We start from the raw sequence: 14,809 nt of genomic DNA on the forward strand, positions 1-14,809 counted from the left end.
ATTCATTCATGGTGGGATGTTTGTATTCATTCATGGTGGGATGTTTTGTATTCATTCATGGTGGGATGTTTGTATTCATTCATGGTGGGATGTTTTGTATTTATTTCCTGTATCATTTCTTGTTGCATTGATGGTAACATTGTAACAATTCCAATCAGCGGAGTAGAAGGTTTCCTCCACTGTGTCTGATGGGACTGACCATCCCTCGGCCGGCCGTTAGGGGGTGCTGGAAGCTCTCTGTGGCTCAGGCTGGTGTGACGTATTTCCGAGGTCCCTCTGTCTGTCCGGGCGTGTCCTCCCATTGGCTGCTGCTAGCAGAGATACAATGTAGCGCGCTAGTCCCCGCCCCCCGGATGCAGTGACTGGAGGAGGATCGGGATCAGCGCTCTATGCAGTCAGGGAGCAGCCAGGCGGCCTCAGGACACAAAATGCCGAAGAAGAAGCCGCTTCCCATCCAGCTGAACCCCACCCCGGATGGCACGGCAGTCAACGGGACCCCCATTGCAGAGTAAGTGTCGGGGGGCTTTAAGGGGAGACCCCTATCTCTGGTGTCCCCACTCCTGACATTCCTGGGGATTGGAGGAGGGGAGGGGGAACACTTGATGCATGGACTCCTCAGGTGTCACCTTGTCTCCACCAATCACAGACACCCCCCCCATCCCCCACCATGGACATCCTTATGGGGGTGACATCCCCCTGCTTGCAGCAAATAATACATGGGGGGGGGGGGGGGGGTTGACAGTGACATCTGCAGGGCAGTGACACCCCATCCCCCACCCACTACCATGGACATCCCTATTCATCCCTATGGGGTGACACCTTCTGACTGCAGCAAATATAAATATATTCATTTTGGAGTTTTAGGGGGGCTCTTATCTCTGTACACCTCCCCCAGGAATTGGGGGTCCTGTTGCATTTCCTGGTGTCCCGGTTCTGACATTCCGGAGGATTGGGTGGGGGGCCACTTGATGCATGGACTCTTCAGGTGTCACCTTGTGTGCAGCAATCACAGACACCCCCCCCCCATCCCCCACCCCCCACCATGGACATCCTTATGGGGGTGACATCCCCTTGCCTGCAGCAAATAATTCATGGGGGGGCTGAAAGTGACATCTGCAAGACAGTGACCCCCCCCCCATTCCCCACCCACTACCATGGATATTCCTATTCATTCCTATGGGGTGACACCTTCTGCCTGCAGCAGATATTAACATAGACGTGAGTGGGGGAAGGGGGGGGGCTTACAAATGGAGTGTTATCGCTGCATCCCAGGAATTGGGGGTCCTGTTGCATTTCCTGGTGTCCCCACTCCTGACATTCCTGGGGTTTGGAGGAGGGGAGGGGGGACACTTGATGCATGGACTCCTCAGGTGTCACCTTATCTCTTCAAGATTCTGCCAGTGGCATCTCCCCTCCCCCCCCCCCACCGTCATGGACATCCCTATGGAGTGACATCTCCCACCTGCAAGGAAAATGTATATATACATGGGGGGGGGTGACAGTGTCATCTGCAGACAGTGACACCCCCCCACCACAGATATGGAAATCCCTATGGGGTGACATCTCCCTGTCTGCAGCAAATAATATAGACATTTGGGGGCGGGGGGGGGTCTGTAAGAAGGAGCTGTGTTATCTCTGTGCACCCCAGGAATTAGGGGGGTCCTTTTGCATTTCCTGCTGTCCCCACTCCTGACATTCCTGGGGAGGGGAGGAGGGGTGACGCCTGATGCATAAACCCACAATGGGGTGATCTCTCCCTGCCTGCAGCATATAATAATACAGACTTTAGGGGGGGATTGTCAGTGACACCCTCCCCATCCCCCCCACCGTCATGGACATCCCTATTCATCTCTATGGAGTGTTATCTCCTGTCTGCAGCACATATTGATATATACATGGGGGGGGGGTCAGATGGAGCTGTGTTATCTCTGTGCACCCCAGGAATTGGGGGGTCATGCATTTCCTCGTGTCCCCAGTCCTGACATTCCCAGTGATTGGGGGAGGGGGGGGGGTTGACATTCAATGCATGGCGTCACCTCAATAAGATGCTGACATCCCTATGGGGTGACATCTCCCATCTACAGCAAATAATAATATAGACATTGGGGGGGGGGGGTTAATGAGGGAGCTGTGTTATCTCTGTACACCCCCCCCAGGAATTGGGGGTCCTGTTGCATTTCCTGGTATCCCCAATCCTGACATTACTGGGGATTGGTGTGGGGGGGGGGGGTAACACTTGATGCATGGACTCATGTGTCACCTTGTCTCCCTCAATCATAGCCAGTGACACCCCTTCCTCCCTGCCATTTCTATGAGGTGACTTTTCCAGTGACACCCTACAGCAGGACAGTGACATCCCCCGCCCACTGTCCTGGACATCCCTATGGGGTGACACCTCCCTGCCTGTGCAGCAAATAATAATATAGGTGTCGGGATTGCCAGTGACACCCCCCATCCACCTCCATGGTCAGTAATACAGATATTGGGGGGGGGTCTCACCCCCTGACCACCCTCCTGAACACTGACAATCAACTGCTCACAGCTGTACACGTGCCACGCCCACAATTCCACGCTTTGCAGCTGCAGCAAAAATGTGAGCGTCCTGCCGCCTCCCTCTGCGACTCGTGGAGCTCTGTGGGGCCGTGCAAGGCATGCAGTTGTGCGCAAGGTGGTGCGGCATTTACAATCGATCTGCGAGGATCTGACATCACCTCGCCCGTCAAACACCTCTGAGCACCGATCTGCAGTCCGATCGCTCTTTGAAAAGTGATCCAAACCGCAAATCACTGATCAGAGGGTGTTGCACGTGTAAATGAGCCTCAAGGGTCATCCTCCACATTGTGTACGGCGACACCATGTACGGTCAACTTTACATCCCCCCCCCGGCATCTTCTTCCATGTGTTCTGGTGGACCCAGATCCTTCGATGTCATCATGGCCAATGCAGAGCCCAAAGCCCTGCATTGGAAGTGAGAACATTGGGGGGGAACGGCAGTGCGGATGAACACGAATGTGAACGGACGCACATTCACCTGCCTGTAGACTTACCTGGAGCTCCCGCCGATGTGAGAGGAACCTGTATGTGTTCGGGCTCCTTCACATGTGTGCCTCACCTCTGAAAAGTGATGCACAGTGGGTCACTTTTCAGAGGGCACTTCAGAGGCAACACCACCGCGCTGCAGCTGCGTGCATTGCATGGAGTTGCAGGGTTCGCCGTCTGCAGCAGTGACACTTGATGAATGCAACATTGCTGTGTAGTTCCTTGTGGCACGTGAGCTTCTGCGTGCCCTTGTTCAGGCGGGTGATTGGCGATGGTAAAAACACGGCTCAACTGCCCAGTTTTACTACCCCAATCCCCCCCCCCTCCTCGAGCTGCACTCTCCCCTCAGCTGCACTTGTGAACCTGCCACTGTTCGCAGGATCACCAGATGAAAGTAAGGGAGGGAACAAAAATATAAAAAAGGAAACTAATGTTGCAAAATGTTACTTTGTTGTCTTTTGGCTTTCAATGCATCTGTAGTCGCTGTGCGCCGAGCGCAAGGGCCCCATGATTTCCTATTGTCCGGGGGCCCCATGATTTCCTATTGTCCGGGGGCCCCATGAGTTGTCAGTCCATCCCTGGCCGAGCGTCGCGCTGAATGGTGTCTGGCGGCTTTGTATTGGATGGGATTTAGGGAGCGTCCGTTATTGACCGTCTCCAGATATGGACCAGACCGGTAATGGGCTGGATTTTATTTCTGGTAAATGGACAGATAGGATTCCAGGAGAGGAGACAGAAAATCTGATCCCTGAGATGAAGTCCTATGAAGGATGGACGGGTGCAGGGTGCAGTATATAATACATAACGGGCGCCCCCCCCCCCAGTCCTGGGTGTGTCTGGAAGGTGAGCAATCTCTGGGACATGTCAGGAATGTGCACCATGCGCCTCCCCCTCCCTCCCCGGGTCCCAGCTACAGGTTTGCAATGTTTAGACACGCTGGGCTGGGCCACTGGAGGCCAGAGATACCGAAATCTTGTAGATGGAAATCTGCAGAACGCCACATAGCCGCCAAGTGCCGCTTTCCTGCGCTCTGCCTGTCTTACCATCATCAGAAATGGTTTGGTGTTGCCGGCGATCCAGTGAAACTGGTCATCTGCCCAGTTCTGATTTGTCTGCAGTCCAAACCCCGCCATTCTACAGGCCGAGGACTGATCTGAGAGAGAATATAAAGTACAAAATAGAATAAATATTTATATTACACAATAGAAAAAAAATAATATATATATATATATTTTTTTTTAATTATAATTTTTATCCTATTTTGTGTGTGTGTGTGTATATGTGTATATATATATATATATATATATATATATATATATATATATATATATATATATATATATATATATATATATATATATATATCTCAAAATAGGAAAAAAAATTATTTAAAAAAAAAAAAAAAAAAAAAAAATATATATATATATATATATATATATATTTTTTTTTTTTTAATTATATAACAAAATAGGAAAAAATTATAATAATAATAAATAAAAAAAATATATATTTTTTTATTATAATTTTTTCCTATTTTGTTATATATATATATATATATATATATATATAACAAAATAGGAAAAAATTATAATAATAATAAAAAAATATATATATATATTTTTATTATTATATTTTTTTTCCTATTTTGATATATATATATATATATATAACAAAATAGGAAAAAAATTATAATTAAAAAAAAAAAAAAAATATATATATATATATATATATATATATATAAACAAAATAGGAAAAAATAATAATAATAAAAAAAATAAATATATATATAATGTATATTATTTATTATAATTTTTTTCCTATTTTGTATATGTATGTATATATGTATATATATGTATATATATATACATTTTTACAAAATCTAAAAAAATACATATATATAGCACTATATACATAAATTATTTATATATAGATTATAGTCTTGAATAGGTTGATTAAAGACTATAGTATCATGGTATACAATTTTTATATTCACATGGCATCTTTAGTGTATGTATATGTATGTTATAAAGTTTAAATGATTTTTTTTTTCTTTTCCTTCACTGATGTGCGCTGATGAGGCTGCACTGATAATCAGGACAAACACTGATCATCAGTGCAGATGGTCCCCTCTTTGCATCCTCTCGCCACGCGCTGTCATTGTAAGGAGAGGACTGCCAATAACCGACATTTCCTGTTATGCTGTGGTCAGCTGTGATTGGACACAGCTGATCACATGGTAAAGGGCAGCTCTGATGGATACCCTTCCAAAACTAGCCGACGGTGCTGTAGCCATCTTTTGGCTATAGCACGGTTGGCCGGTGGTTAATAAAACAAACAACCCCCCCTCAAAAAAAAAAAAAGGGGGACGGGGGAAGTAAAATAAATTTATATATAATATAACGAACAACCACCCCCCCCTCAAAAGAGAGGGGGAAAAAATAAAAATATATTTTTTTATTTTATTTATTATATAATGTTTTTGTTACATTCAAATGTATGTATATATATGCAGCACAGTGGCTTAGCACTCTTGCCACGCAGCATTGGGATCCTTGGTTCGAATTCCACCCAGGATATTTAACCTGCATGTTCTCCCTGTGCTCTGGTTTCCTCCCACATTTCAAAAGACATGCTGGTAGGTTAATTGACTTTTGTCTAATTGTCCCTAGTATGGTTGTGAGATAGGGATCTCTTGTACGCTCCTTGAGGGCATGGAATGATGTGAATGTACAATAGGTAAAGCGCTATGTAAATTATCAGCACTATATAAATATCTGCAATAAAAAAAATACTCACATTTTGTTGCTTTGCAGCCTGAAATGAAGACAGACACAGTTTTTGTTTTATTCAGCTGTATTTGCTTAGTGCAACTTATAACATCCAAGTGAAAGATATAACACCAACATGTCAGAAAAAAAAAAAAAACAGAATCGTTAAGTTGGAGAAAGGGTCACCCCCCCCCCTCCTAAAAATGACTTGTAAGCAGGGGCGGACTAATCATTCGAGCACTCCCCGAGGGTCCGGGGTCAGTAGGGGGCGCCTTGAGATGCCCCTGGTACCTTTCGTTGGCTTTTTCATAGGCTTTTTTGGGTGTGGGCGAGGACACAGGGGCCCCATGATCCCCTATTGCCCGTGGGCCCCATGAGTTGTCAGTCTGCCCCTGCTTGTAAACACAATCAAGTGTAGCTAATCACCTTCTTAATAACACACAAAGCTGTCTGACTTTCAGCTGTGATCATTTTGATTGGCTTCGCTTGAAAAGTGCTTTCCTGGAGTATTTCAGTCCCGGTAGTGCAACTGAAGCAAACAATCAACGATGGATGGCAAGGCACTGTCAGAAGATCTCTGGGATAAAGTTGTGGACAGGCACAAGTCAGGAGATGGATACAAAAACATATCAAAGGCTTTTTCAATGCCTAGAAGCAGAGTGAAGTCTATTATTAAAGGAACAGTTCACCTTTCGTAACATGTTACATGTCACACCCATATTCAGGGTGCAACATGTTATGATCTGACCTGCCCCCGCTCCCCTCCGATCCCCGCTTTGACAGCTAGCGGGGGATCTTCTCCCCTCTCGCTAGCTGTCAAATTTGAAAAAAAGGTGGCCATGCAGGGCTCCGCCCACACAGCAGCATCACTCATTCACAGTCTTCTGTGAATGAGTGACTACAAGTCCTGACAGCCTTAGCGGCTGTCAGCTTGTAGTCCTCAACAGGGGCGGACTGACCATTCGAGGGCCCGGGGTCAGTAGGGGGCCCCAGGATATGTCCCTGGTACCTTTTTATAGGCTTTTTTGGGTGTGCTTTGAGTGTGGGCAAGGACACAGGGGCCCCATGATCCCCTATTGCCTGGGGGGCCTCATGAGTTGTCAGTCCGCCCCTGGTCCTCAATGAACTACCATGGTGCTGTGGAGCATCGTGGTAGTTCACTGATTCTTCCTGTCAGTATATCTGCTTGCCTGTACAGCCCATACATTCCATACACCCCGTATGGCAAGCAGATATTCTGGCAGGTCTGCAGGAGACCTGCATGGCACCAGCAATCTACTGATCGCTGATGCAATACTTTCCAGGCTCCTGCAGACAAAATAAATAAATGCACTTTTTTTTTTTACCTGCAAAAAAAGTGCATTTATTATTTTTGTTGAAAGGTGAACTTATCCTTTAAGAAGCGGAAGGTATTTGGTAGAACACAGACCCTCCTTGGATCAGGACATCGCTCCAAACTGGATGAAAGAGCCAGGAGGAAACAGGTCAGAGAGGCACCAAGAGGCCTCCAGCAACTCTGAAGCCGTGTCAGGAATTGATGACAAAGAGTGGTCATGGTGTGTATGTGACAACAAGATCACAAATCCTCCACAAATGGGGCTTGTATGGGAGGGGTGCAAGAAAAATGCCGCTCCTCAAGAAAGACCAAATGCAGTCACTACCGAGCTTTGCCAAAATGCTCCTTGAAGATTCTGAGGCCACATGGAAGAAGGTGCTCTGGTTAGATGAGACTGAAATGGAATGATTTGGCCTCAGCACTAAATGATATAATTGGTGGAAATCCAATCCAGCTCCCCATCCAAATCCCACCATTCTACAGTACAGCATGGAGGGGGGGGAATATCCTCTTATTGAGGGGGGTGATATCCTGTTATGGGGGGTTTCTGCAGCAGAGACTGGAGCACTTGTCAGGATAGAAGGAAAAATGGTTGGGGCAAAGTACCATCACGTTCTAGGGGAAAATCTGCTACCCTCTGTCAGAAAGTTGTCAATGGGAAGAAGGTTTACCTTCCAACATGACAATCAGCCAAAGCCCACAGTGGTTGAAGGTGAATGTCTTTGCATGGCCTAGTCAGAGCCCAGACTTCAACCCCACTGAAAATCTGTGGAATGACTTGAAGACTGCCGTCCACAAATGGTCACCATCAAATTTAATGGAACTTGAGCAGTTCTGCAAAGAAGAGCGGGAGAATATCGCAAAGTCTAGATGTGCAAAGTTAGTAGAGACAAATCCCAACAGACTAAAGGCTGGAATTGAAGCAAAAGGGGGTTCAACAAAATAGTGACACGGGGGGGGGGGGGTGTCCCTTTTTCAACTCAGTGATTTCTGTTTTTGAATATGTGGCATGCTGTCACATATTGTGCATCTATTTCCACCATTGGCTCCTCTTCTCACAGTAGAATATGGAGCTTCCTCCTCTCTTCTATAGAAGTGAAGTCCGGGATGAGAGTGGAGCAGGGGTATACCGACCATTTGAGCACTCGGGCACTGCCCGAGGGCCCGGGGTCATTAGAGGGCCCCATGAAATGCCCCTGGTACCTTTTTTATAGGCTTTTTTGGGTGTGATTTGAATGTGGTCAAGGACACAGGGGCCCCATGATCCCCTATTGCCTGGGGGCCCCATGAGTTGTCAGTCCTACCCTGGAGTGGAGAGTCTCTGGAAGTGAGTGTCCATCAATGATGAGTAGTTAGGGCACTGTAGCAGGAAATGGTCCTCATCCTCCAGGACCCCCTGGTCACACCACTGGCAAACCGTTTCCTTGAGTTTGCTATTTCATTTCTCAACATATTTTTCTTGGGAATCATTCATTATGTTTTTTATTTGAGGTTTTGTCTGGCCAGGTTGTTGGGCGTTTGGGATACACAAGGCGCTGATGAATTGTTGCAGGCCACATGGTTTTGACTTGTCCTTATTGGTCAGTAGGGCCTTATGGTGGTATGAGTTAGGATCTGATGTTTTTTTAGATGGCCCCAGTATGATTGCGCCCTCTTCTGTAAAGCGAGAAGCAAAGGAAATCTGCCCAGCTCAGATTGGCAAGCACTGTTGGAGGTGCTCCAATGGACTTGGGGGAGGTGCTTGTAGAATTCCAAGTGAAATATTTCTGGTGGGCTGGAGTCCCATTTGGATTGGTCTGGGTAGGTGACAGGACCCCAAACTTCACTTCCATAAAGGATTGGGGTGATAACGCTTAAAAATTTCTAAGCCAGACTCTTACTGGTGGTTTTAGGTGGTACAGCTGTCTCCTGGTGGCGTACAAGGCTCTGCTGCATGCCTTGTCTTTCAGGGCTTCTATGGCTGGCTTGAAACTTCCGGATTGGTTAATGTCAAGGCCTGGGGGGCAGCACAGTGGCTTAATGGTTAGCCCTTCCGCCTGGCAGCACTAAGGTTGTTGGTTCGAATCCCAACCACGGCACCACCTGCCTGGAGTTTGCATGTTCTCCCTGTGCCTGCGTGGGTTTCCTCCAGGTACTGCAGTTTCCTCCTACACTCCAAAGACATGCTGGTAGGTTAACTGGCTCCTGTCTAAATTGGCCCTAGTATGTGTATGTATGAATGTGAGTTGGGGACCTTAGATTGTACGCCCCTTGAGGGTTAGGGACTGATGTGAATGTACAATATATATGTAAAGCGCGGTGTAAATTGATGGTGCTATATAAGTACCTGAAATAAATAAGGCCAAGGTATGTGTAGCTGTGGGATTCATCAAGAGTGCATTTGTTTAATGTACAGGTCCCTTAGTTGGTTTTGTGTTCTTCCTTTGGAACACCATGAGTTTTGTTTTATTTGAATTGATAGGTAGTGCCCATTTGGCACTGTATTTCTCCTGCACTTCCAGGCTGTCTTGTAGGCCTTTCTCTGTTGGTAACAGTAGTAGGAGGTCTTCCGCATACAGCAGGAACAGCAGAACTTCACCTTGGTGTCACGTAGAGCCAGTCCATGTGCTGGGGAGGATTCTAGAGCTGCAGCCAGTTCATTGATGTAGATATTGAAGAGGGTTGGACTTAGGCTTCAGCCCTGTCTGACTCCAAGGGCCTGCCGGAAGTGCCCTGTTCTTTCCCCATTGACCTTTACACTGCAGATGTTCTTGGTATCTGAACTCTTGATGACGTCATATGTTTTCCCTTCTATTCCACTCTAATAGTTTCAGGAACAGGCCTGGGTGCCATAGTCAAAGGCCTTCTTTAAGTCCACAAAACAGGCAAATATCTTTCCATGTTTTATATTGTGGACATGGTTCTTGATGAGATGATGAAGCAGAGTGTAGATGTGGTCTGTAGTGCGGTGGTTTGGCATGAAACCTGCCTGGCTTCTACTGAGGACATTGTGTTGCATCAGGAAGTTGAGGATCCTTTTTTTTTTTTTGGAGGATACTGTTGAATAGTTTCCCCAGTGTGCTGCTGACACATATTCCTCTGTAGTTGGCTGGATCATAGTGGTCTCCACTCTTGGTTCCATTATTGGGGGTAGTGACCAGCACTCAGGACCAGGTAGAAAACTTTACATATTGCATCATGTATATCTGGGGAGCCGTGTTTAATCATCTCTGGCAGGATTCCATCCATTTCGCTGGCTTTTTTTGGTTTGCACTTGTTGAATTTTCTCCATTATTTCATGTAGTGTAATCGACACATCCAGGGGGCTTTGAAAGTCCTTGATTTTTTTTCTCCATATCATTTAGTCTTTTGATGATGCCTTTTTGTTCCATAGTTGGCGCCTCTTCTGGAATATCTTTGTAGAGGTTCTTAAAGTGGTTGAGCCAGGTGTCACCATTTTGGATGTGGGGGTTATTTTTGCTGGGTGCTGTGCCAATATGTTTCCATATCTCCCAGAAAGCATTTTCCTGAAGTGCCTCTTTTAACTGGTTGTTGGAGATGAGTGTTTGTTTTTTCTTTTTAAGGGTTTGTTTGCATTTTTTCTGTAGGGTGCCATGGGCTATCCTTAGGTCAGTGTTGTTGGGGTCTCTGTGTTTATTTGAGACAGTCTGTAAGGTGTTCCTCAATGCTTTGCATTCTTTGTCAAACCATTTAATGGATTGTTTGTTGGATGTTTTTTTGTGGTAGCCCGTTCTCAGCTGGGCTTTTTCTGCAATTGTGTGTAATATTTTGTGGAGATCTTTTGCTGCCTGGTTCACACCTCGTGGGCTTACCTCATAGGTGTTGTTTTGGAAGGTTTCAAGCTGTTTTTTGATGTCAGGTCTGTCAGTTACCTCTATGTATTTTGTGGTAGACTCTTTAGACCATTTAAATGATGGTGGCAGGTTGCAGAGAGAAGTCCGGTGGAGTTTTGGAGATGTTTATTTTGAAGATTTAATATATAGCAGTAGTTGGCTGTGGTCTGATAGGTGTGTTTGTGGAGTGACTGTAAAGGCATTGATGAGTGCAGGGTTCATGTCTGTGATGGCATAGTCTACCACACTGCTGCCTACATGGGAGTCTAATGCGTATCTTCCCAGAGAGTCTCTCTTGGTGCGGCCATGGAGGATGTAGAGCCCCAGACTGCGACATAGATTCAGCAGTTTTCTTCCATTTTTATTGGCTATTCTGTCATAGCGGTTTCTTTGTATCTGTGTCAGTTCATGACAGTAACTTGCAGGGCGCAGAATGTATGTGTTGCCTTCAGAACTTGTATGGTCCTTTTCCCTTCCTGTCCTAGCATTGAGGTCTCCAAGGATGAGCACTTGTCTTAGGGTTTGGAAGTTGACAACCTCACTTGGTAAGATCTCCTAGATATCTGGTCTGAAATATGGGGACTCTGGTGGGGCAATGTAGGCACACTGTAGATGTCAGATTGAGAGGTGAGGATGGAGTTGCTTATTCTTAGCCAGATGTGGCTCTCTCCTTTTTTTGATTGCATTGATGTTTTCATGTAGCTTCTCCTTATACCAGACTAGTATTCCTTACTCCAGAGCATCGACCCTGTTTGATGTTTCTATCCTTTCATGTGGCGACAGAGAATTCCCTATAGCCAGTAGGTGCTAGTGGTTCATCCAGTGCTCGGGTCCAGGTTTCCAGGAGGATTTGGCCTGGCTTTATCTGCCAGTTCTGTGTTGATTTGCTGGATTATATTGTTTGATATGTCCTTCCTTGGAAGAAGGGAAGACATTATTACTTTGGATTGTGGAAATTTTTGTTGTGCAGTCTCTGTTAGTAGTATTTCGTTGTTAATTTCCTGTTGTCCCTGGATGTTGTTTGTGCCTGTATGTATGATGGTATGTTTGGGGTTAATGAAATATGGATCACTGAGGACTTCTGATGCCTGTTCAATGGTGGGGCAGTGGATTTTGGTGACTCTTGTTCTGGGAAGAGCCATTAAGTGTTAAGATATTTGCCATTTGAATATATTTTTAGAACAATTTCAGGATGTTGCCTGTTCTTGTGGTTTGATGATAATTTGTGATTTCCCAAATTATTGGAGTTATCTTGACTATTGCTGGTGTTTGTCATGTTGATGTTTGGATGGTAATTTGTCTCACCCATGTCTCTCCCCTCTCTTCTCTCTTTTCTCTGCTCTCTTTTCTCTGCTCTCCTCTCCCTTCTCCTCTTTTTTCCCCCTTTCCCCTTTCAACGTCCCCCCTTTCAACGTCCCCCCCTTTCAACGTTCCCCCCCTTTCAACGTTCCCCCCCTTTCAACGTTCCCCCCCCCTCTCTTCCCCCCCTCCTCTCTTCCCCCCCTCTCTCTTCCCCCCCTCCCCTCTCCCCCCCCTCCCCTCTCCCCCCCCCCTCTCTTCCCCCCCCCTCTCTTCCCCCCCCCTCTCTTCCCCCCCCTCTCTTCCCCCCCCCCCTCTCTTCCCCCCCCCCTCTCTTCCCCCCTCTCTTCCCCCCCCTCTTCCCCCCCCCTCTTCCCCCCCCCCTCTTCCCCCCCCCTCTTCCCCCCCCCCTCTCTTCCCCCCCCCTCTCTTCCCCCCCCCTCTCTTCCCCCCCCCCTCTCTTCCCCCCCCTCTCTTCCCCCCCCCCCTTCCCCCCCTCCTCTCTTCCCCCTCCCTCTTCTCCCCCCCTCCCCCCTCTCCCTCTCCCTCCCCCCCCCTCTCCTCTCCCTCCCCCCCTCCCCCTCTCCCCCCCCTCCCCCCTCCCCCCCTCCCCCTCTCCCTCCCCCTCTCTCCCCCCCTCTCTCCCTCCCCTCTCTCCCCCCTCTCTCCCTCCCCTCTCTCCCTCCCTCCCCTCCCCCCCTCTCCCTCTCCCTCTTTCTCTCTCTCCCAATAGATTTACCAGTAAGCGCTTAACTAGCTGATCCGTTCCGCCTCCCCTGCCCATCCCTCCTAATACATGCCAGCACTGCCATCCGTATATTTCTCGATCTGAGCGTCCTATCGCTTCTCTAGGATCGTTAATTCTGAGCTGCCTGTGTTCTAGTCCTCAGTGATGGAGTATAATAAAATCTATGGGAGGTGAACTTTGTGCAGACCGTCATATCTCCTCTTGTGGAGGTAATATTTTATTTCTTTGCACCCGTGCTGTCCCCTCCCCTTTTGGTAAATCCCACGGGGTGTTCTGAGCAGCTGAGAGGGCAGGCTGACATGACTCCTCTACTCTCTAATTAAAAGGGCTTTAATTATCACTATTCCAGCCGTCTCCGTAGGGTACGTCTTGCTTTGAGCACCTGTCCTGCCTTTCTTGCTGTTTTATACCCTCTACAGTAGAATGATTAAAGATGAGCTCCGGCACCAAGACTTTCACGTATATTTATTTCTAAATCTATACCACGTATATAGGCAATGGCGAGTCATTTTTGCAAGTTAAAAAAAAAATAATAATTCTAGGCCTGAAGATTACCTAATCTCCCCCCACCCCAAAGCATTATATATTTTCTGAAAGTAAACGCCCTAGAGAATAAAATAGTGGTAGTTCCGAATTTTTTTATTTATTTTTTTTAATTATTTTTACAATTATTATTATGCCGGATTTATGTTGCGCCGGCATTTTACGCAGCACTTTACAATATAAGGGGGCACAGTACAATTACAATACAGTTCGATACAAAAAGGAATCGGAGGGCCCTGCTCATGGAGCTTACAATCTAAAAGGAGAGGGAGTTGGTACAAAAGGTAATAGCTGCGGGGGATGATCTGATGAAGGTCACTCAAGTACAGTTCTTAGGTGGAGGTGAGGTAGGCTTCCCTGAATAAATTAGGTTTCAAGGATTGTCTAAAGGTGGACAGGGTAGGAGCTAACCGGGGTAGGGAGTTACAGAGGATTGGAGAGGCTCTGGAGAAGTCCTGGAGGCGAGTGTGGGAGGAGCAAAATGCAACCGTTCAGTGAAAAAAAAAAAACTACAATTATTTTAGAGCTCCTAAACACTATTATTAATAAATCTGCATGGTACAAAATCTGGAGCAGCTCTGCATAGAAATCAAACCACTTGGGTACCATACACAGCTGCACCAGATTCTGATTGCTCCAGTTTTAGTATTTGGAAAAGTATAAAAGATTAGGTTGCACCGAGAAAATAGATATCCAACATGTCAAGGCTTAGGATTGCTTGTGCCCGTGAAATGGCGACAAGCTTTTGTACCCTATATTTTCCATTTACATTCATACATGAGTATATGTGGGGGGCTCAACATTTTTTGCGGGGGGATTTTAGGTGCTTGAGTGTAACTTTTTTTGTAAAATTTTTTATTTTCTAACTAAACTTAATTGTCATCACATGGTGATAAGTCCCCTACTTTATGGATTTTATTTTTTGTGACAGGTTCTCAAGCTGGTCTGCCCCCCCCGTCTTAAGGACAGTTAAGACTTAAAAATGTTTTTAATAGTAAGTCTGGAGTTCCTCTTTACGTTGAGGACTTTGTCTCAAATGATATTTGACCCCAGGGCCTGTACAGCGGGAGGATTGTTCCTGTTTTCTCTGGGGTAAAGGCGGTAACATTGTTTGCAATGACTTCCAGTATGTTCTAAAATGTCTACGTTGGGAGGAAACGCAACTTGTTCCTTGCTGTCTTCGTGCCCCTGTTCTCCCCGATCATTGTGTTGGAATCTGTTCTATGTTGTTGGTCTTCATTGC

At 46.4% G+C, this 14,809-nt stretch overlaps 1 protein-coding gene across 1 annotated transcript in view; it reads left to right on the forward strand.

Annotated features, from left to right (window-relative positions):
* The first annotated feature begins 330 nt into the window (after nt 1-330).
* MAP2K1 (mitogen-activated protein kinase kinase 1) overlaps nt 331-14,809 on the forward strand; it is an 84,730-nt gene continuing 70,251 nt past the window's right edge. Inside the window, exon 1 of the mRNA XM_089665271.1 lies at nt 331-508. Coding sequence (XP_089521397.1) covers nt 390-508 — 119 coding nt within the window. The 5' untranslated portion in view covers nt 331-389. The remainder of the gene's footprint in view (nt 509-14,809) is intronic.

The sequence above is a fragment of the Staurois parvus genome, unplaced genomic scaffold (genome assembly GCF_062004578.1).
Source record: "Staurois parvus isolate SC_StPar_1 unplaced genomic scaffold, SC_StPar_1.0 ptg002170l, whole genome shotgun sequence".
NCBI lineage: Eukaryota > Metazoa > Chordata > Amphibia > Anura > Ranidae > Staurois > Staurois parvus.